The 22155-nt window shown below is 40.4% G+C and overlaps 1 protein-coding gene across 3 annotated transcripts in view; it reads right to left on the bottom strand.

Annotated features, from left to right (window-relative positions):
* Positions 1-1346: 1346 nt before the first annotated feature.
* Positions 1347-22155, bottom strand: part of ITIH5 (inter-alpha-trypsin inhibitor heavy chain 5) — an 87313-nt gene continuing 66504 nt past the window's right edge. For all 3 annotated transcript variants that reach the window (XM_072653414.1, XM_072653412.1, XM_072653413.1), the window contains exons 10-14: positions 17340-17902; positions 14394-14447; positions 7451-7567; positions 4772-5149; positions 1347-2880 (exon numbers count right to left, since the gene is read on the bottom strand). In XM_072653414.1, the coding sequence (XP_072509515.1) occupies positions 2585-2880; positions 4772-5149; positions 7451-7567; positions 14394-14447; positions 17340-17902 (1408 nt within the window). In that variant the 3' untranslated portion in view covers positions 1347-2584. The remainder of the gene's footprint in view (positions 2881-4771; positions 5150-7450; positions 7568-14393; positions 14448-17339; positions 17903-22155) is intronic.

The following is a 22155-nucleotide window of genomic DNA, read 5'->3' as shown; positions in this document are numbered from 1 at the left end:
AGCTATAAGGGAACTCCCGGATGAAGGAATTCCCTGTTATTTCAGGTCAGCACCTTTTGTGCAATTTATAGTCTGAGAGCTGCTCAAAACGCTGAGAAGTTAAGCGATTTCCCAAAGGTCACACAGTCTTTATGTACCAGAGAGGACCTTGAGCCTGGTTTAAAAAAGTAAGTTCTCTCCAGTTCTGTTACTTCTGGGAGATCTAGCAAGGGCATAGACAAATGACTTAAAGATGAAAAGCCACCTTGAGGAAAAGTGGCCATGAGATGACTGTCCGTTTCCACCTTTAAAGACTCTCACAGTCAGGAAATCCTCCTTTTAATTGAAAATTCATTCTGAATTTTGCTGACTACTTAAAATGGTCTGGGTTCAGCTCTGCTGTATTTGCCCACATTGGGCAGTAACATGTAAAGTGAGAGAAAAAGATCATCAAGAACCAGCCCAGTTATATCTAGGTGCTGGTTCCTGCTACACCCTTCTCACTGTGAGCACCAAAGTGTATAGCAATCTCCTTGCAGTCTAGACTGTTTGTCTCAGAGCAGGAGCCTATTTTTGAGAGAGTACTGAGGGAGAGAGAAAGGGGACAGGAGGTGGAGAGGGGAAAAGAGAGACAGAGAGAGAGGAAGAGAGAAAGAGAGATACATAGAGGAGGGAAAGGAGGGAGGGAAGAGGGAGAAAGAGAGACAGAGAGAGATGGAGGGAGGGAAGAACAGAGGGAGTAGGGCAGAGAGAGAGAAAAAATGGGATAGCAGGATAAGAGAGAACTGACAACTCAGATCAATTCCTGGTCATCTGTTGTTGAGTACAGAGGTGGATGATTTAAGACAAATTAGAGAAATTAAACAGTAAAGGGACCTAAACTACTTCCCTTGAAGTTGTCTGGATCTGACTATACCACGGGGGTGACATTTGGTTATTTCTGATGTTTCTCAAGGGAAGGCAAATGCGGCAAACTATTTTCTTAATTCTGATTTCTCCCCAAATGCTAGGATTATTTTCATATTTCATGCAAGGGCTAGTTTGGCAGTGCTCCTAACATAAGGAACCTCTCCTGAGGTTAACACTTGGCCTTTTAATACAGCCCTTGTCAAAAGAAAATATTTCTTTGGCTGAAAATTTCTGGCATCCCTCTTGTGTTTGGCTCCATACACCCTGCATCTGTCTACTTCCCAGACAACCTTCTTCACTCACTCTGATGTAGGCTTGTTTTACTTAAAAGAGAGTATGACGAACAGCAGAGCAAAGGTGCAGAAGAGTAATGATAAAGCTTCCTTTCCACTACCAGGCTTGGTCCCTTTTAGTAATGTAATTTGGCTTCAGATGGGGTATTTAAATATTAAATGAACAACATTTTCAAGAAGTTTTATTTCCACTCCCAGCCCCCTACAACTGTACCCTTCACTCTTCCATTTGTGACACAGATTTGGCCAAGGTCTGAAAACAATCAAACTTCTTCCCTCACACCGGGATTTCTGACTCCTTGGCCTGTGTAACTGAGATTCTGGCATTCTTTTCAGGTTTGCTAAGTGTGTGTGCTCTCCTCTTCCTGGGAATGTGCAAGTTAATCCCCTACAGTTAGCTTGAAGGCCAGAGTCATGCTCTGAATCCAAGCTGACCCCTTCCCCAGCCACACCCCAATTCCACTTGGGACAATACAGTTCATCATCTCCTGAAGAATCTTTCACTGCATAAAAAAAAAAAATCATCCAGAATCTATTAGAGTAAACCAGAGATTTCCTAGGGCTTTGTAAGTGACTTAACACACAGCTGGCAAGATTCTCAGCATTCTAAGCAAACTAGTTCAAATACACATGATGTTTGTTACTATCCCTTCTTTATGGACTTAGAATAACTAAATAAATAGGAAAATACCAATAAACAAAGTCCAGTTATTTACAAATCCAGCTAATAAGATTTTAGGTGCAGAGAGACTGATCTCATGTCAATTTTGACAGTGAACAAAAAAAAATTAAACTTTTTTTTTAAAGTTTGCTAACACCACAGAGGAGACTTTCCTAAGGAGTAATAGAGCTGTTGTCCATTATCAAACCCATGGGCTATAACCACAGACATGCCAGAGATGCCCTCCCATGTAAGGAGCTAGCCATGGATTGGGAGGACTTGGACATTTTACAAAAAAGAGCTAGCCAGACATTGGAGTGAGGCAAAAGGCAAAGTTGCAGACCTGGGCAGACCATTTCCACATCAAAGGCAAGGTCTCAAGTCAACCAGCCTGCATCACAAAGGAGTTGGTTAATGTGTGGCAGATGTTGAGATACTGGAAGAATAGTGATGCCAGGTAACAGCAATGTCGAAGGTTCACTTGCTTCTCCCACTTAGTTCTGTCGTCTCTTTCTCCCCAGTGAGGAGGGAAGGGAAAGGCAAAAAGGGGAAAGAAGGAAGGAAATGACTTCTTCACCCAAGCCTCCCCTCCCCTCCCCACCTTTTGGCCAGCTTGACATTTGTAGAGAGTAGCTGAGTTGCTCAAGGATATGGTATGAAGAGCTGCATACATTAGGATAGCTTCAAAAGTCATTTCCCTACCATGTGTTCTTATATCCAGGGCTGGTACCATGTCCTACAGTCATTGGGATGTTACTCCAAAAGTGGTTTCTGTGTCAAATGGATGGGAGGCTAAGTAATCCTTGTACCCTCCATCAATGAGCTTGGCTGAATTTCTGGCAAACCAGCAGTCTATCTGCTCTTGTCCATTGTAGATCTTCCTCTGTTTCCAGACCACAGGAACCCAGTGCTCTTTCACTTTTAGAATGGTCTCAGAGTCTAGGTCTGCCTGGGAGACTGAAGGCTCAGTATGGTTCTTATTGGAACCTGACCCAACTGGTTCTTTTATTAGTTTAGGTTCCTGGTTCAGGAATTGACCTACAGAGGGGAAAAAAAAAGAATGAAATATGGGTCAAATTCAGTTAGCACAGATGTTATTTGGCTCCAGTTTGGGATAACTGAACATTTATTACAGTTAGTAAAGGAAGATGTTATGACATCAGTGGGTAACTTTAAGATGACCACAGTCTAAGATTTGAAGAGACAAGGTGGGCTAGTGGTTTGGTTATCGAACCTGGAACTAGGAAACCAGTTTTATCTCAGATCCTTACTAGCTATGTGATCCTGAATAAATCACTTAATAGCTCTATGACTCAGTTTCTCATCTGTAAAATGAAGAGGTGCAACTCATGTTTTCTAAAGCCCTTTCAAGATCTATCATCTTTTTCTTTGACTCCTCCCAGAAGTCTTTCCTTCTCCCTCCATGTTTGGAGGCTGTTTTGAAATAGGCTATTGCCTATTACCTTAACATTGGACATTTTCCAGACCAGCTCCATGGAGATCCACCAACCCTGCCACAGTTTCCTAAGCAAAGAGAGAATGAGGCAGGGATAACAGGGAAATAGGATTAGGTCTTTTTGGTAACCTGTTCCCAAGATCCCCTTGCTATTCAGAGGCACTGAATTGTGTATGCAAGAGATTGTGAAGGTGAGAAACAGGTGGCAGTCCACTGACTTTGATATTTATAATCAGAATTCCTCCAGTCAAGTGGGATTCTAGACCCTAATCTACAACAGAATTCATTCTTGATAGACAGGACCTTGCTAAAATGCTCAGGTTCAAATACAAGGAAATCCTGTCTTCTAAACCTAACTCTGGTGCAATGCCTTACTGTTAATTTGGGGCAAGAGAGCTATGGGAATTGGCATGGTCAGTAATGAAGCAAGAGTAGTATGACTAGTGCTGTTCCTAAGAATACAGCGGATTTACATGAAAGGAATCTAAAATGGTTTGAATTTCATTAATGCCACTCTACTGAGAAGTGAGAAAACAGAAACTTTCACTTTTTTACAGTTCCCAGGATGCATTTGACTTCGTCTCCTTCCATTCCCAGAAAGTCTTTATGGATATCTAAATGGGAATCCATGCTTACATATATTATGTTATATGAAAGTATTTGTATTCAATTTTAAATAACTAATAAAACTAAAGTCAGGTAACTTGGTGGGAGGTGAGGGGAAGGAACAAGTATTCATTAAGCTCTTTCTATGTGCCAGGCACTGTGTTGAATGTTTTACAAATATTATCACATTTGATACTCACAAGAACCCTGGAAGGTAGGTGCTGTTATTGTCCCCATTTTACAGTTGAGGAAACTAAAGTCAGACAGAAAGAGGTTAAATGATTTGCCCAGGGTCACACTGCTTGTAAGTGAACACGGCTGGATTTGAACTCAGGTTTTACTGACTCCATGCCTAGTGCCCTGTCCACTGCACCACCTAGAGGAGAGAGACCTGGTCTTACAGACAGGAAGACCTAGGTTTAAGTCTTGCCTCAGACACATAATAGCTGTGTGCTCATAGGTAAGTCATTTAACTTCTCAGTCAACTCTTCCAAGACTATAAATTGCAGCTCCTTCTACCTTAGTGTAGAATATTTCCTCATTAAGAGTTCCCTATACCAATTAGATGAAAGGAGCAGGGGAGAGATGAATGAGGAGTAAGGAGAGGGGAGGGAGGGGAAGGGAAAAGAGAGGAAAAGAGATGGAAGGGAAGGAGAAAGAGAAAGGGAAGGGAGAAGAGAGACAAACGAAAAGGAAGAAAGGAGAAGGGATGGGAGAAGAGAAAGAAATGTCAGCAGCATCAACCTCAAGTTAAAGAACTTAATTGTTTGTCTCCAAAAATCCGGTATGAATAGAAGGGATGCTTGGGACACACGAACACACACACACACACACACACACACACACACACACACACACACACCTTACCTAAAAGTCCATGACAGTTGGCTGAGAGTCCTTTGCTGTTGGAAATGTAGAAGCCAAGATGGTTTCGCTGGTAAGGAGCTGGATTTTTGTAGAGGTGAATAAGGATAACAAAAGTAATTGTGCCCTGAATGGTTACTGTGACGTTAGCGTTGGCAGAGATAGACAACTCCAGCCCCCAGCTCCCCACTACTACACTCTGGTTGCAAGGGAGGACCAACCTGTCCCCACCATCCAAGACAACCCTGTTTGGAGTGATTTCCAAGTATGATCTCTCTGGCTTATTGATGAGGATGGTAATAGTTCGGAAGTAAGTCCGATACTTCTTGTGACCATTTGGAGGAGCTGGGGCCCCTATTAATTCTCCATTCACTGTGACACCTTATGAAATGGGGAAGGAAAAACAAAACAGTGGTTAGGTAAACTATTGCATTCTCAAAACAAAGAAGCCAGAACCACTACCATAATGATACCAATACATGATCCTTTTGTCTATGAACAGAACAGCCAGTATTCTACTGACAACTGGTCATCAACAATGACCAGTCTACTGGTAAGTAGACATTGACAAGGTGGTGATACTGGGGCTCTTGGCTTTAGCTCCTTGGACCCCATTCTACCTCTTGCCCAATGACTCAAAGATTGATAGGGTATCCTGTGTATCTCCAGTTAGGATCTTTCACTTGCTGCGGCCCTAACTAGACATCTTAGGATGTCACCACTACAGCTTTCAAAGAGTGGGCATGAATGGAATGATTGATATGAACAAATGCGAGGCAAAGTCAATGGAACCAGTTAAATAATTTTGCCTCTACTTCCTATGTGACTATGGACAAATCACTTGAGCTCTCTGAGTCTCAGTTTCCTCATCTGAAAAATGAGGAGATTGACTTAGATAACTTCTGAAGTCCCTTCCAATACTTATTCTTATATCCTAAGACTTAATGAAGTTGTCTCAAACAATGATGTAGGTTTTCAGACTGTTGGTTGAAGATCATACAAATGGTGGCCTCCTACAAGATATCTTAATGTCTAATGAAACAATATGAACTGAAATGGATTGTTCTCCCTGGCTAATGGTAATATGCCTTTAGAGGTTACTGCCATATAATAGAGCCTCCTCTTCCCTAATTAATTAATCCTCCTATTCCAGATCATCTTCACAGACATTCCAAGGGATGACAGCTCAGGTGACGCCTCCTCCATGAAGGCTTTCCTGGCACCCCCTAGTTGTAGGGTGCTCTCTCCCTCTTCAGATTCCCTATCTTTATCTATCACTGTTTACATTTTATTCCTATCACTGAATGTAATCTCCTAGATGGCAGAGACCAGTATGTTTTTTTCCCTTTGTATTACAAGCATATGACTTAGTGCCTCGCATATATTAGGCATGAAAAAAAGGTTTTGTCAAGTTGTTGCTGTTTTTTAATTGAATTGAAAACTCCCATTGCTGGGGTCAGAAAAACAAAGACAAGGGAAAGGGATGCCAGCCTTTGCTGAACCTAGTTGAGCATTTTATCAGTTGTGTTTTGAGATTTTTCTATGTGAGTTTCCAGTCAGGAAAGCATTGTCATTCCATAGATAGAAAGCTGGACTGATGGTCTAAAGAAACCACATAAATGCTGCCAGTTACCCTGGGGCTTTGGGGAAGGGCCTAACCTGGCTTCTAAGGTTTTTGCTGAATCCTTTGATCTTGGAATCAAGGCAGGATTTGGTCCTTCAGATAGTTAAGACTGGGTAGTGAGATAGCACAATGGATAGAGTGTCAGACCTGGAATCAGAAAGTTCAAATCCAGCTTCAGGCACTTACTAGCTATGTGACCTTGGGGAAGTCACTTAACCCTGTTTGCCTAAATTTCCTCATCTGTAAAATGAACTGAAGAAGGAAATGGCAAACCACTCTAGTATCTTTGCTAAGAAAACCCCAAATGGAGTCACAAAGAGTCAGACAGGACTGAAAAACTACTAAACAATTGGGAAATAGTTAACAAAACAAATAAAAATACAATAAAACACAGATAGTGTTAATATGTGGTTTTCTGAATCAATAAACACCCAGAAGGATTGTTATGTACGGCTTAGTGGCTCCCATTTATATTTGAGTTTGTCACCATTGATCGATAGCACTGAGAAGTGACCAACTCAGGGTCACACAGCCACTTTGTGTCACAGGAAGGGTCTGAACCCAGATTTTCCTGGCTTTAAAGTCAACTCTCTATCCATTACACCACACTGCCATTGCTCTCCTTTAAAAAAAACAAAACTGAAGTTCACAATTTCCTACATAATCCTCTTTCTTGTTTGTTTTTTTTTTTAATATTTCAATGTTTGTGTTTGCTGGTGATTATTATACATGATAAAATTATTTTAAAGAAACATATAACAATATAAATAAAATATAATAAATATATAATTATATAGATAAGTTATATATTTATATGTAAAATTATATAAAAATAAACTACAGCAATAAAAATATATAGCAGCGAAATTATATGCCTCATGCTATAATGCTGAAATCACACAGAGAAAGATATAACTGCAGATGGAACGCTGGCTCTTTAACTCCTTGGCCTCTGAAAATGGCAAGGGGTAGATATCTGGATCCCATCAGCGATGGTACAGTGCCGAAGGCCCTCAACCCTCCATTTCATTTAACTCCACAAGCCAGGATGTGCTTACCAGAGTCCATATGATCAGAGACTAGTCTGAGAATGTCCCCAGGGTTCCCATCGATGTTAAAACAGACAGTGAGCTTGCTCAAGGGGAAGTCCACCACAAAATGAGGGTCTCCATCCGCTAACAGAGGAAGAAAAGAGAACAAAGCTTAAACTCAGTACTGAGCTTGATTATATAAGAGGAGGCTGTGGGATGGAAGTAGGGAGACTCCCATACACTGCTCCTTCTGCAGGTGCTGCTCAGTCGTGTCTTACTCTTCATGAGCCTTGTGTCCATGGGGTTTTCTTGGCAAAGATATTGGAGTGGTCTGACATTTCCTTCTTCAATGGATTAAGAAAAACAGAGGTTGTAACTTGCCCAGGGTCACAGGCTAGTGAGTGTCTGAAGTCAAATTTGACCTCAGGCAAAGCACTCTACCCACTGAGTCATCTAGCTGCCTCTTCTTTTTCAGTAAGTTTTCTAATTTTCTTTCTGATTTCACTTCCAGTGGTCATAGGGAGGAGGAAGGGATGAGAGAGAGAGAGAGAGAGAGAGAGAGAGAGAGAGAGAGAGAGAGAGAGAGAGAGAGAGAGAGAGAGGGAGAGAGAGAGAAGAGACAGAGAGAGACAGAGACAGAGAGAAGGTTAATATATATTTCTTTTTTTTTAAAGTGCTACCAAATACCTGCCCACCCCCTAGTCAGCTTTTGAGTTAGAGGTTGAACGTAGGATCAAATCCTACCCTTGTCACTTATTACCTAACACAGAGGGGCAGCTAGGTGATACATTGGACAGAGCACCAGTGCAGGAGTCAGGAGGACCTGACTTCACATCTCACCTCAGACACTTGACACTCACTAATTGTGTGACCTTGGGCAAGTCACTTAACCCCAATTTCCTTATCCTGGGTCATCTCCAGTCATCCTGATGAATATCTGGTCACTGGATTCAGATGGCTCTGGAGGAGAAGTGAGGCTGGTGACCTACACAGTCCTCCCTCACTCAAAACAAAGTCAAGTGCAAGTCATGTCATTATTTCTCTGATGGCATGGTCTTCTTTGGCAGTGAAGGACGAACACACACACCTAACATAGGTAACTCTAAGAAAATGACTCAGTCTTTCTGAACCTTGCTTTCTTCATCTGTAAAATGATGGGTTTACACTAAATGGCTTCTGAGGTCCCTTCCAGCTCTAAATATAGACTTTTTCTATTGGACTTGGAATTAGGAGACATGGGTTTGGGTTCCGGTTCTCCTTATGCTAGCTGTCTGACTTTTAACCTCTTTGATTTACTTTTAGATCCTTGTTAGCTGTGTGATGGTGGGCAAGTCACTTAAACAGTATCTACTTTAGTATCCTCTTTTGTAAAATTGGGGTAATCAGAATGCCTGGTAGGTGTTATCGGTCCCTGGGTGGTTGTGAGGATAAAATGAGATGATTGTAAATCACACTGCAAATCTTAAAGTGCTACATAAATACTAGCTAGTTATTCTCATGGAAAAAATGGAGAAAGGTAAACCTTGCATTATCCACTTCAGAGAATTGTGAAGGTCAAGTGGTCAAGCATGAAAAGTGCTTTATAAACCTTCCAGCATGATATAGGTGTCAATTATGCATCTAGGTGGCATGGTGGAGAGATTGCTGGACTTAGGAAGACCTGTGTTCAAATTTCACCTCAGACTCTTACTAGCTATGTGACTGGGCAACTCAACCTCTCTCTGCTTCAGTTTTCTCACTGGTAAAATGAAGATAATAATAACACCTCTCTCGTGGTTATTGTGAGGATTAAATGAGATAATATATGTAAACCTCTTTGAAAACCTTAAAGTGAGCTATTTTGCTTAGAACCAGATCTGTAGTTCCATTGACAAAGGAAATTTCCAATGAGAAAACTCCCTTTACCAACACTAATCTGCACCTGCTCTATAATGGAAAGAACTGCCAGTTGCCACTGAGAAGTTAAGTGACTTGCCCACAGTCACACAGCCAAAATGTATCAAAAGTACAACTGGAATCCAGGTCTTCTTGACTTCCAGGACCAACCCTCTATCTCCTACACCACACTGCCTTTCAAGTACATCCTTGCATTGCTGTTCATTGAGTAGTTCAGTCAAGTCCAACTCTTCATGACCCCATGGACCAAGCCTAGCTTGCAAAATCTTAAGCATAACCTTGCCCACATGTGAAATGAGTATGGTTGTTCAGTAATTTGAAAATTCATTGGCATTACTTCAGAAAAACCTGGAAAGACTTATATGAACTGATGCTAAATGAAGTGAGCAGAACCAGGAGAACACTGTACACAGTAACAGCCACAGTGTGTGATGACTGACTGATAGACTTGGCTTTTCTCAGCAAAGCAAGGATCTAAGACAACTCCAAAAAACTTACAATGGAAAGTGCTATCCACATCCAGAGAAAGAACTTTGGAGTCTGAATGCAGATGGAAGAACACTCTTCACTCTCCTTTTCTTTTACTGTTCATTTCTTCTTCCTCATGGTGCCTCCTAATAGTTCTAATCCTTCTTTACATCATGACTAATGTGAGAATAAGTTTAATATGAATGCATAAGTAGAACCTATATCAGATTGCATGCCATCTTGGGGAGGGAGTAGGAGTGGCCACTGTTGAGTTGTTCAAACTTGCTGGCATATTGAGGGCAGCACTTAACAGTATCATCCTTTAGGATTTTAAATAGCACAGCTAGAATTCTATCACTTCCACTAGCCTTATTTTTAACAGTGCTTCCTAAAGCCCACTTGGCTTCACTCTCCAGGATGTCAGGTTCAAGATCAGTAACTGCATCACTGTGGTTACTGGTGATATTAAGATCTTTTTGTATAGTTCTTTTGCGGCTCTTGCCACTTTTTCTTAATCTTTTCTGCTTCTGTTAAGTCTCTGCCATTTTTGTCTTTTATCATGCCCACTTTGCATGAAATGTTCCCTTGATATTTCTAATTTTCTTAAAGAGATCCCTTGACTTTCTCATTCTTTTGCTTTCTTCCATTTCTTTGCGTTGCTCATTTAAGACAGCCTTATCATTCCTTGCTATTCTCTGGCATTCTGCATTCAGTTGGGTGTATATTCCTCTTTCTCCTTTACATTTTGCTTTCCTTCTTCCTCTGCTATTTGTAAAGTCTCATCAGCCATTTTGCTTTCTTCCTCTTCTTTTTTTGGGGGATTTTTTTTTGTTGCTACCTCCTGCACACTATTATGAACCTCTGTCCATAGTTCTTCAGGCACTTTACCTACCAGATCTAATCCCTTAAATTTTTCTCCACTTCCACTTCATCTTCATAAAGGATGTTATTTAGGTCATGCCTATATGGTCTAATGGTTTTCCCTCACTGTCTTCAATTTAAGTCTTAATTTTGCAATAAGAAACTGATGATCTGAGACATACATTCATGTGTATAGGGTTGAGTAAGTTCCTCTGGTACTGAGTTTTTACTCATTCTTTATATAAGTCTCTTGTCTTACAGTCTAGTTTTTTTCCACTGAGACCTATACCAGATCCCAGTGTTTACTGAGTTCCCTCCAAAGTTATTTATTAACTGAGCAATGTGAGCCTGAACACCTTCCCCTTTTTGGGGTCATAAGCAGTGGAGAGGGAAGGAATCTATCTTCCTGACTTTTAGGTTAATCATTGTCTCAGAGAACCCGTGTGTAGATTGCACTAACCCAGAAAGTCATGGAATGTTAGCTCTAGAAAAAACAAAGCACATTTTATTTTACAGATTAGAGAAAAGACAGAGAGAAGTAACTTAGCAACAGGCACATCAATCAGTGGTGGAACCGGGACCTTTAAAACTCAGGGTTGCATACTCTGAGGCCAGCCAGTACTCTTTCCTTAGTGAGCTAGCTCACTGCTATTGTCTTCTACTCTCGGGTCCTTTGCTCCTTGCCTTGTCACCAATCATATCTTTCCAAACACCAGCACTAGATACAATACCCATCATTTATCATTTCTACGCACAGGCTGCTGAAGAGAGCTGCAGGAACTCTCAAAACTGTGTTGACAGGGTTCCACTACAAATTTATGTTATCTAATGTTTACTGGGCCCTCACTGCAGTAAGGCAATCCTTCTACTCCTCCCTAATCAATTCTCTATCCACTGACCACAGCAGCTGTTCCAAACCCACTCTTCTCTCCCCAAACCTCCCACAACACTCTTTCCCCCCAACCTCTTAACTGAACTTTGTAATTTGCCAGCCCAAAAAACCCCGAGGTCATACCACACAAGTTACCTCTCCCCTCCTCTTATCTCATATTCCCCTGACATCATCTACTGCTATCTCCTTCACTCCAGACTTTTATGAAGTAGTGACCCTCTTACTCAAGGCCAAGGCCTCTACATGTTCTCTTGGTCCCATTCTATTTCTAGCAAATATCCCCACTATCTTCTCCACTCTCTGTAATTTCAATTTCTCCCTGCCTCTTGCCTCCAAGCAAGCTTTTGTCTCCTCTGTCCTAAAAAAAAAACAAACCATCTCTTGATCCTGCTGTCCACGTAAGCTATCATCCTATATCTCTCTTCTCCTCAGCAAAACTAAAAAATATTCCACTTACTATTTACTCCATCTCACTCTCTTCTAAACCCCTTTGCAATCTAAACCCAATTTCATCATTCAATTGAGTTGAACCCTCTCCAAAATTACCGATGACCTCTCAGTTGCCAAATCTAATGACACATCTCATCCTTCCTCACCTCTCTAGCCCCTCTCACATTATTTATCCCATTCTCCTCTAGAATGCTCTCTCCTCTCTGGGTTTTCTCAACAGTGGTCTTTCCTGTTTCTCTTCCTACCTACTGACCTCCCTCCCTTCTCAATCTCCTTGCTGTATCTTCTGTCCTAGTTCCTCTTCTGTTTACTCTTTACACTTTTTCATTTGGCACCCATGGGTTTTATATTTGTGCAACTAATTCCCAGATCTATATATCAACCTCTAATCCCTTTCCTGGTTTCACCAACTTCCTATTGCCATTTCAAATTACATGTCCCACAGACATCTCAGATTTAATATGTCCAAAACATGGTCTTTCCCCCAAAGTCTAACCCTCTTCTGAACGTCCCTGTTACTGTTGAGGTCACTACCATCCTCCCAGCCTCCCAGGATCACAAAGTCAATATCATCCTCAACTTTTTATTGTCACTCACACAATGTATCTGATTAGTCACCAAATCTTGTCATTTCTATTTTCAAAACATTTCTTATATACATTTCTACGCCCCACCCCACTTTAGCTCAGGCCCTCATCACCTCTCACTCAGACTATTACAATAGGTTGCTGTTTTATCTCCCTGTCTCAAATCTCTCCCTACTCTAGTTTATCATCCACACAGGTACCAGTAACTTTCCTAAAGTATGGGTCTCCTCATTCTCCCCACTCACCACCACCCCCACTGCATCTTCAATCTCTGTGCCTTTGTACTGGCTGTCCCCCATGCTTGGAATGCTCTCTCTCCTCATTTCCCCCTCTTAGAAACCCTGGCTTCCTTCAAGACTCAGCTAGAATGCCACCTTCTTTAGGAAACCTTTAGTGGAACCTCCTCTCCTTACTCTGCCATCTCCACCTTCTACCAGCTCCTAGTGACTTCCCCTATAAGGTTATTTTCCATCTACTCTGTATATATCTTTTATGTACTCGTTTTTATATATTGTCTCCCTGACTAGAATGTAAACTTAAAAATACAGTCTATTATTTTACCTTTCAATAACATGCCAAGTGTTTAGCATAGTACCTAGCACATTAATAAATGCTTCATGATGGATGAATTTTATTTTCACTACCCTACACCCAGAATCTCAACAATATTACTCAAAAATGCATTGAGAGAATCTGGTAAAATATCCTATGCTTGACTGAATTTTCTAGAAGGTCTGAGAGAGAGAAAGAGAGGGGGGAGAGAGAGAGAGAAAGAGAGAGAAAGAGAAAGAGAGAGAGAGAGTTAGAGAGACAGAGAGAGAGAGAGAGAAAGAGAGAGAGAGAGAGAGAGAGAGAGAGAGAGAGAGAGAGAGAGAGAGAGAGAGTTTTGTGTCTTTTCTGCATGATAAAACCAAAGCCTCGAGGGTGAGAAAGTTCTCACTTAATGTTTCTGCTTTTCTTGGGTATGGTAACATAATATCTGAGTCAGATACCAGAAGGTTTCTATTTATTTATAAAACATCCTTTCTAACCAAATTCCCCTAAATACTTGATAGAAAATGATGCAATTTATCCCAGATGAAGAAATGTGTGGATCATCAAGTTTCATGCAACATCCAAGAGATTTGCAAGCATTTAACAAGGCATGTGTGTGCTCAAAGGAATTAGATTATGTCAGTTGGAAGTTGAGTAGTATCTGCTTTACCACACCCCTGTCTCACTTAAAGAACTTCACTTAGCCTTATGAACTACTCAATGGATAGTATAATCAGGAAAGCAGTAAAGGAGATTTAGGGGCAAAAGACTTTTAACTTCTTGAGAAGAAAACAAAACCTTAGGCTTTCTGTTGTCATTCCATCTGGCCTTTCTTGTAAACTCAGGAAGTGTGCAAAGAGAGCTTTTTGGCATTTTGGTATAGGCTTCCCCTCTGAGGCCAAAGATATGCAAAGCTCATTTCAGAGCTATCTCTAAGACTCCAGACTGGAATCATGCCTAGTTCAAGGACCTAAAACAATTTAGCTTTTAAAGCTAGCACATTTATTGAAATGCACCCCTGTTATCAATCTGCTACAACTTCTTTATTTACCGTGTTATCTCCCAAGTTTCAGCACAATGACTTAATGGTGGCTCTTCGCCATTTGTTTCTGTTGGCCTTGGCCAGGTGAAGGGGATCTCCGCTGTCCTACACTACAGGAGACTCTCTGGATGACCTTTAAGAAGTTACCAGTTACTCACCTTTAGTTAGACAGACCCAATCAAAGGGGAAAAAGTCATTTACCTCAATTAATCCATCCACACTTGTATTGTTTTTCTGTACCTGATGTTTTGGAGATTTTAATTCTTGGGTTGTACTGTTTCTTGAAATCAGGTTCTAGAAAGGAAAAAAATGGAGCAGTCACTGTTAAAATGGATGAAATAAGAAAATAGGAGAAGAAGAAAAGTAAAATGTGGAGATCATGAATCAATTTTCACATACATTGACACACTGGAAAGTCTGAAAAAATACCAGAAGAATTCTGCTTTAGCTGATACACACCAAGGCTTGAAATGTAAAGGCTTAATTTTCATTATTGGATTATTCTATATGGCATATGTTTTTTTATTTCTGCAAATTATGCACATGTTAGAAAAACATGTTCTTCCATGTATGAATGATCTAATAATAAACTAAATATACACATGTGCAAGACTATATACACAAAGAAAGTGGCAAACATGATGAGAACAACTTAGCGTCTTATGCATAAATATTTTATTTCCATTTTCTTTGGGTTAATAAAAATTTGCAGTTGTATTTTGGTTGTATCTCACCTCATAAAGCTATGTGTTAATTCTCAGAAGTTAAAGATGAAACACTTCTTGTATGTTATCCAAAACATAAGCATCCCCCTAAAGAGCAATATTTTTCTCTACCTCACTCTCTTGGACTTCTCTCTATATGGTCCCAGGCCAATATGATGCTGGCTGAATGAAAACTGAATATAAAGGAAAGGGATTATCCAACTGAGATGAATGCTTTGCTGATTCATGGACCTCAGTGAGTTGTATTTCCCAGAGAAACTCAACAAAATCATCATGGTTTTAAGGAAATGAAGATTATTTTAAGCACCAATTGACACCTTATGAAAATATTATTTCAAAAATATTCCTCAGAGAAACCAGCTGGCTTCTTTTCCCATTTCTGTCTTTGGTCCTCTGGACATTGTAGCATCTGAGCCTTATCCCTCTTGAAGCTACTGAGATCTAGGTCACTGTCATGGGGTTATAATAACAATGTCATTCATAAAAGTAATTACCCCTGCACCTGTCACATGGTCTCAATGCCACAGAAAAATGTTCTTTATACAACCTGGTTCAAATCTTTCTTAAAATTACTCTATTTTTGCTGGTAGAAACTCATCTAAGGAATTTCCATGCTCTGCTATAGAGGCTGGCATCATCTTTTACCTAATTTCAAGAATCTGTGTTGTTCAGTTAATTTTGTGATACATCTTTGTAGGGTTAGAGGCAAAGACACAACATATAAGCCTACACCATTTAGTTGGGTTCTCTGATTTGGCTTATTTGGTCATCTCTCACCTTAGCTACATATCGTGCGTATAAATATTTTTTAAATAGGTTGTCTGCCCTAATAAAATACAATTCTGGATGGCAAGGACTGTTACACTTTTATCTTTGTATCTATAGTCCCTAGTACAGTATTTAACACAAAATAGACACAATATACTCTTGTTGATTATTTAACCTAAAGAGTTCAAAAACATGTTATTTGATCCCTGATTCCACAAACCCCAAAGCATAATAATACTAGTGACAGAAATTTTACTTCCTCCCATCCCAAGGCTCTGTTCTAAGCCCTCTTCTATTTCTTGACAAAGTGGTTTTCCCTAAGTACAGATACTAACTTTTCACCTTCCCCCGCCCCCATAACACTCAGTCAACTTCAATGGCTCTCCCTCACCTTTAGGATCCTATGTGAAGTCCTGTGGCATTCGAAACCCTTTATAACCTGACCCCTTTCCTGCCTTTCCTTTCTCTTATACCCCACTCCGAAAGAGAGAGACAGAGACAGAGAGAGAGAGACAGAGAGAGAGACAGAGAAAAAGAGAGAGACAGAAAGACAGAGAGAGAGACACAGAGAGACAGAGAGAGAGACAGAAAAAGAAAAAGAGAGAGACAGAGAGAGAATGAGTTTGTACATAGTTGTTTGCATGTTATCTCCCTCATTAAGCAAGAACTGTTTTTGGTTTTTTCCTTTCTTTGTGCTTTGTGCATAATGCCTAGCACATAGTAGGCCTGTAATAAATGTTAGTTGTCTTGACTTGACTCCCTACTACCTGAGATAAAGTATAAACACCTCTGTCTGGCATTTAAAGCTCTTCCCGATTTCACAGTATACTACCTTTCCAGTCTTCTTGCACACTCCTCCCCTCCACAAATTCCGTGGTCCAGTCACAATGGTCAATTTGCTGTTCCTCACACACTGAGTGAATGCCATCGCTGTTCCTTTGCACCAGCTGTCCCCTATGCCTAGCTCTCCTCTTCACCTCGGCATTTTGGAATCCCTGGCTCCCTTCAAGGCTCAGTGCAAGTGCCACCTTGTAGCTGGTACCTTCCCCTTAAAGACTGCCATTTATCTGCTTTTTACTTGTTTTGAATATGCCCATAAACATAATTCTGTCTCCCCTGTTAGAATATAAGTTCCTTGGGGAGAGGAACTGTGTTGTTCTTATTTTTGCATCTCCAGTGCATAACACAACGACTGGTACACAGGAGCTTAGTAAATGTTTCCTTTGTTGAAAGGGAAATTTTCTAAGAATTCAAGGTCTTTGTCTATTTTTCTTGTATTTGTAGAGGGCAAACATGCAAACACACACACACACACACACACACACACACACACACACACACACACATACACACACACATTTACCCCAGAAGAGCATGATTTAATCCAACATTAATGTTTTTGAAAATCCAAAGTGCTATTGATATATCAAATAATAATGGGATGAGTTTCTCTTTTAAGCTAAATGTAACTTTTTCTAAACACTTTGTAGCAGTTATAGCCTGACACAGCCCAAGTCCTGAAACCTTATATCCTGTTTTAATAACTTGAGCTAAACTTAAACTAAGTTGAATCTAGTGGGGAGGGAAAAGAAATAGAAATCTAGGCTCTTATAGAAACAACTCTAGCCTTGAAAAAAGAAAGCAGGAATTCTAACTAAACAATTTCCCAAAATCACCATCCGGGTCTCATTACCTGGTGGTATGTTCTTCCCGTGCAAGCTTTGCACAACTGTCTCTGGACCCATTGCTGCAGAACTACCATAGACTTCTTTCATTGCCACTTGAGTTGCCTCAGGTGGCAATTCCTTCACCTTCAAGGAAGTGAAAGGGGTGAGGAAATGATAGTTCACTGCAAGAGCCCGAGCCCTCTCCATCAAGTGTTCCTTCTCCTGTTCATCATCACTCTTCAGCCATGAAGTCAGCAGCTCCTTAATAGTAAGGTAACTCCAGAGCCGCTCAATGTAGTTTCGGTCAGCATCTTGGCCCACTGGAGTGGAAGCCCCTGTGACATCATTCCCTGTGCTGTGGGATGAAATGGGAACATCTGTCTTCAGGACTACAAATTTCTTACTGTTGCTGGCTGTGACTTCGACATGTAGATTATCCAACTTACTGTCAACCAGCTTCCCAGCAATGATGATTTCAGACCCATTGAAGTAATTAGGGAAAAGAGTTTTGGTAACATGCTCGACAGAACCAGGTGGGTAATCAATTCGGATATCTGAGAGTAGAGGAGTTCTAATCTCGTCGTAGAATCTGGAGTAGAAGAGCATAGGTGGAGGTTAAGGTCCTAACCTTGAGAGCGAGCGTGGCCAAGAAAATGGGACTATTTAATACAAAGGGGACCATACAAGCTTACAGTCAAAAGGTCATAGACTTCTTCTAGTCTAACTCTCTGCTTCATGCGCAAATGCCCTCTGCAACATCACATAATCAGATGTTGCGTTAAAAGGAAACTTAGAAGACATTTAACCCCACCCCCATTTTATAAATGAAGATAAGACCCCGAGTGGTTAAGTGATTTACCCAATGTCACACAAGGGACAGAGGCATGCTTTAAATGAAGGTCCTCTGATCAACGCAGCGACCAACCATGACTTCCAAAGAATGACAATGAATTGTACATCTCATCTCTTTCAGGAAAGGTGATGGACTGCAGGACTGCAGGTGCAGAATGCAGCATACATCATCAGACATGATCAATGTGTGAATTTCTTTTGCTTGATTGTATTTATTTGTTATAAGGCAGGATTTTCATTTTTAGTGGGGAGACTTTGGGGGAAAGAGGAGTAGTGATAGTGAGTTTTTAAAAAGACAAGAAAGAAAAGAATGCCAAAAATATTTGTAAAATGCATATAAGAGAACAGAAGGAAGTTTAGAAGGGGATACAAACAAGAGGGATTCTACCATACCTAGGTACTACTATGTTAAAATTAGCATATAATTCTTTAAAATCCATATAAAACCAAGATTCAGTTTCAAACATAACCTTCCTTTTCTTTGTATAAGCAAATATTCATGTTGGTGTCATTAAGTTCATGGGGTTTTTTTAATTTTGAAAAAATGTTTTTAAGACTATTTCTCTTTTATTATGATGAAAAGGTGCCAGAAATAGTCTGGGTTGCCATCTCTTCACTAGCCAATTATATCAAAGTGGCCAAGGTCTCAAGACAGATGGTGGATTTTTCTAAGGAGAAAAATTTCCTTACCCCGGAGGCTGTTTTTACTCACTCCAGACTTTTCAACAAACATAACCTTTATAACACTCACACATTAAGATCCTTGACCACACTAATATTCACTATGACCCTGAACAGTAGTCCAAGTACTTCCATCCCCATCTTACTGATAAGGAAACCAAGGGTCACAAAGACTCAATTTACCCAAGGCCATACTGCTAATAAACCAGACCCTCATGAATAATGAGGTCTCTTTCTTCCTTGCCAATGTCAGAATCTCTCTATTGTGCCTTTGCTCCTATTTTTTCCTGTCTCCTGTGGGAGCTTCATGAGAGCATCATTCACCACCATCACCCCCATGTAATTTTCAACTTCTTTAATTCACTGGCTCCTTTGCTATTGCCTACATACATGTTCAGATGTCTCCCTTAAGAAAAAAAAACCCTTCATTTGGCCCTCCTGCTCTTTCAAGTCATCATCTGAGATCTTTCCTCCCATTCATAGCCAAACTTCTAGAAAAAGCTGTTTACACTTATTGACTATACCCTCTCACCTCCTATTTAATTCTCAGCCCCTAACAATTAGGCTTCTAGCCCCAACACTTAATGGAAATGCTCTCTCTATGGTCACCAGTGATCTCTTTATTGCCATATTCGATGGCCTTTTCTCAATCCTCATCCTTCTTCACCTACTACAAACAAGTGAACTGTCACAGCAAGGTATTATGAAGGAGAGATGTGAGGTGGCATGTGCTAGGCAAGTCAAAATACCACTATCATCTTGACCACCCTCTCCTCTCAGATGGAGCTGGCTCAAAACCCTGAACCCAAGAGCCTTGGGAATAGCAGCGTCCTCCCTGTGCATGAGATTTTCTGTCATACTTGCCGTGTACTTCACCATTTTCTTGTAACCCTTAGCTTTCCTAAAGACTCAACTCAAAGGTTACCTTCCTCAAAGGGCCTTCCCTGGTTCTCCTGCACCCCAAATCACTTTGTATTTATTTTGTATACATCTTGTATTTATGTATCTGTGAACATATATCCTCCCTGTAAGTTCATTGAAAGCAATGACTGTCCTACTTTTGGATTTGTGTCTTCAGGGTCTAACACATAGTATAAGGATAGCCAGGTGGCACAGTGGATAGAGTACCAGACCTGGAGTTAGAAAGACATCTTCCTGAGTTCAAATCTAGGCTCAGACACTTACTAGCTGTTTAACCTGTGGCAAGTCACTTAACTCTGTTTGCCTCAGTTTTCTCATCTGTAAAATGAACTGGAGAAGAAAATGACAAACCACTTCAGTATCTTTGCCAAAAAAAACCCAACTGAGTCACAAAGAGTCTGACACATATACGTAATAACATATACTTAATAAATGTGTGCTGATTGGTTCTGATTCCAAACTTTCTTTCCTTCCTTTGTTCCATATTCTCTCCCTCCTTCCCTCTTCTTTTCTCTTCTCCTTCCTTCCGATAGGAGGATCATAAGTTCTCTTAATCTGGAAACTACACAATTTTTTTAAGTAAATATCATCTATTTCTGAGTTCATGGTACGTTAAAAATTCCAGCTGTTTTCCACATAAACAGCTTTGTTTTTCTTTTAGCTTTGTGGTTTTGGAGGGGTTTTTGTTTGTTTTTGCTCAAGAGAAGGATGTGTAATAGCGAATACAGACACATGCGAAATTTTAGCTAAATAATGACTTTAACAAAGAAAGATAAGCTGATATTTTCGCAAGCCAATGGGCTATAAAGGAAAACTACTAATTAAGTACAAACGTATATATTTGTCAAAATTTTTCACATAAACCATGAATAAGCTGGATTCCTCTGATCCGGCATAATTTATTTTCCAACAAAATTCAGGACTTTACATGCATTCCTTTTAAATTTTATCTTCTTGATTTAGACTCATTTTTCTTAAGATATGTTTATCCTAAGTCTGTCTTTCAGCATATTAACTAACTTCCCACAAATTTTTTATCTATAAATTTGATAAGCATGCTTCCTATATCTTCTTTCAAGGCACTGATGGAAGCTTCAAGTAGGAAAAACCCAAGAACAGAGACCTACAGCATGTCACTAGGATGCTTTTTCTAAATTTACATAGCTGTCAGAACACTCAAGGCACAATCAACTGACCAGTTATAAATATATGTAGGTTTCCCCTTTGCTTACAAGTACATGTCATGAGAGCAGCTACATGACTCAGTGGATAGAACACTGGGCCTGAATTCAAATCTGACCTCAGACACTTAATCTCTGTTTTCCGTAATTTACTGGAAAAGAGAATGGCAAACCACTCCAGTATCTTTGCCAAGAAAACCCCATGGACAGTATGGTCCACTGGGTCACAAAGGGTCAGACAGGACTACACAACTGCCCAATAGTAACAATGCCATGAGACAATGGTAGGAGGCATAGGATGCAGAATGGGAGTCAGAATTTTAGATCATAATCTCTGCCACTGCCTTAGTTAATATAATCCTTATTCCTCCCCCACTTTTTTTCTGATTAGCATTTATTTTTTTTCTCCCTTCTATCCCAGTTTAAAAGAAACAAAAACTTTAAATATTCTCTACAGATCATTGGCAGAGTAGGAAACAAATTACTTGTTGCCTGTCCAACTACCAAGATGATCTACTCCCCAATCAAATCTAAAGTTCTTTCATGTTTTCAGAATTTGGCTGCTTCCTGCCTTCTTACACTTACCTCAAGCAACATAAGCTAACTCACTCCTCACCATACAAGATACTTCACCTCCCATCTCCTTCCTTGCCTTTGTATTTGGTATCCCCAATGCCTGGAATGCTCTCCCTCCTCACCTTCAACTCAGGCTTCCTTCAAGACTCAGCTCAAATCCTATCTTATCCTAGAGGTTTTGCCTGGTCCCTGCAGCTGCTTGTGCCATGAGATGGGATAACCTCTGGTGGCAATGGATAGGTCTTAGATGGACTTATTTTCTTATATCTTATCTCCCCCATTAGAATAGGAGCTCCATGAGGGCAGGGACTGTGGGATATTTTTCCCTTTCTTTGTACTCGCAGTGGTTAACGCAGTGCCTGGTGCATAATAAGCTTCTAATAAATGTTTGCCAACTGACAGACTGAGACGGAGAAAGGAGATGCTTCTAAAAGTCGTTGAAAGCTTCCTTGGCAAAAAGCTTAAGTCATTAAAATGTGGCACTGCCTGGAATTGCATTTCAGCTTCCTGCCCCCTTGAACATTGATGAATCAATCTAAAAGGTTTGGCAGTCTCTTCTATCTTCTTCTAAGGCACTGATAAAAGCTTCAATAAGACTTTTTGGTCCAGAACTGATTTCACTGTTATAGGG

Source organism: Notamacropus eugenii, chromosome 3 (genome assembly GCF_028372415.1).
Source record: "Notamacropus eugenii isolate mMacEug1 chromosome 3, mMacEug1.pri_v2, whole genome shotgun sequence".
Classification (NCBI taxonomy): Eukaryota; Metazoa; Chordata; class Mammalia; order Diprotodontia; family Macropodidae; genus Notamacropus; species Notamacropus eugenii.
The sequence above is the reverse complement of the archived record's forward strand: the minus strand, read 5'-3'. Positions and strand labels throughout refer to the sequence as shown.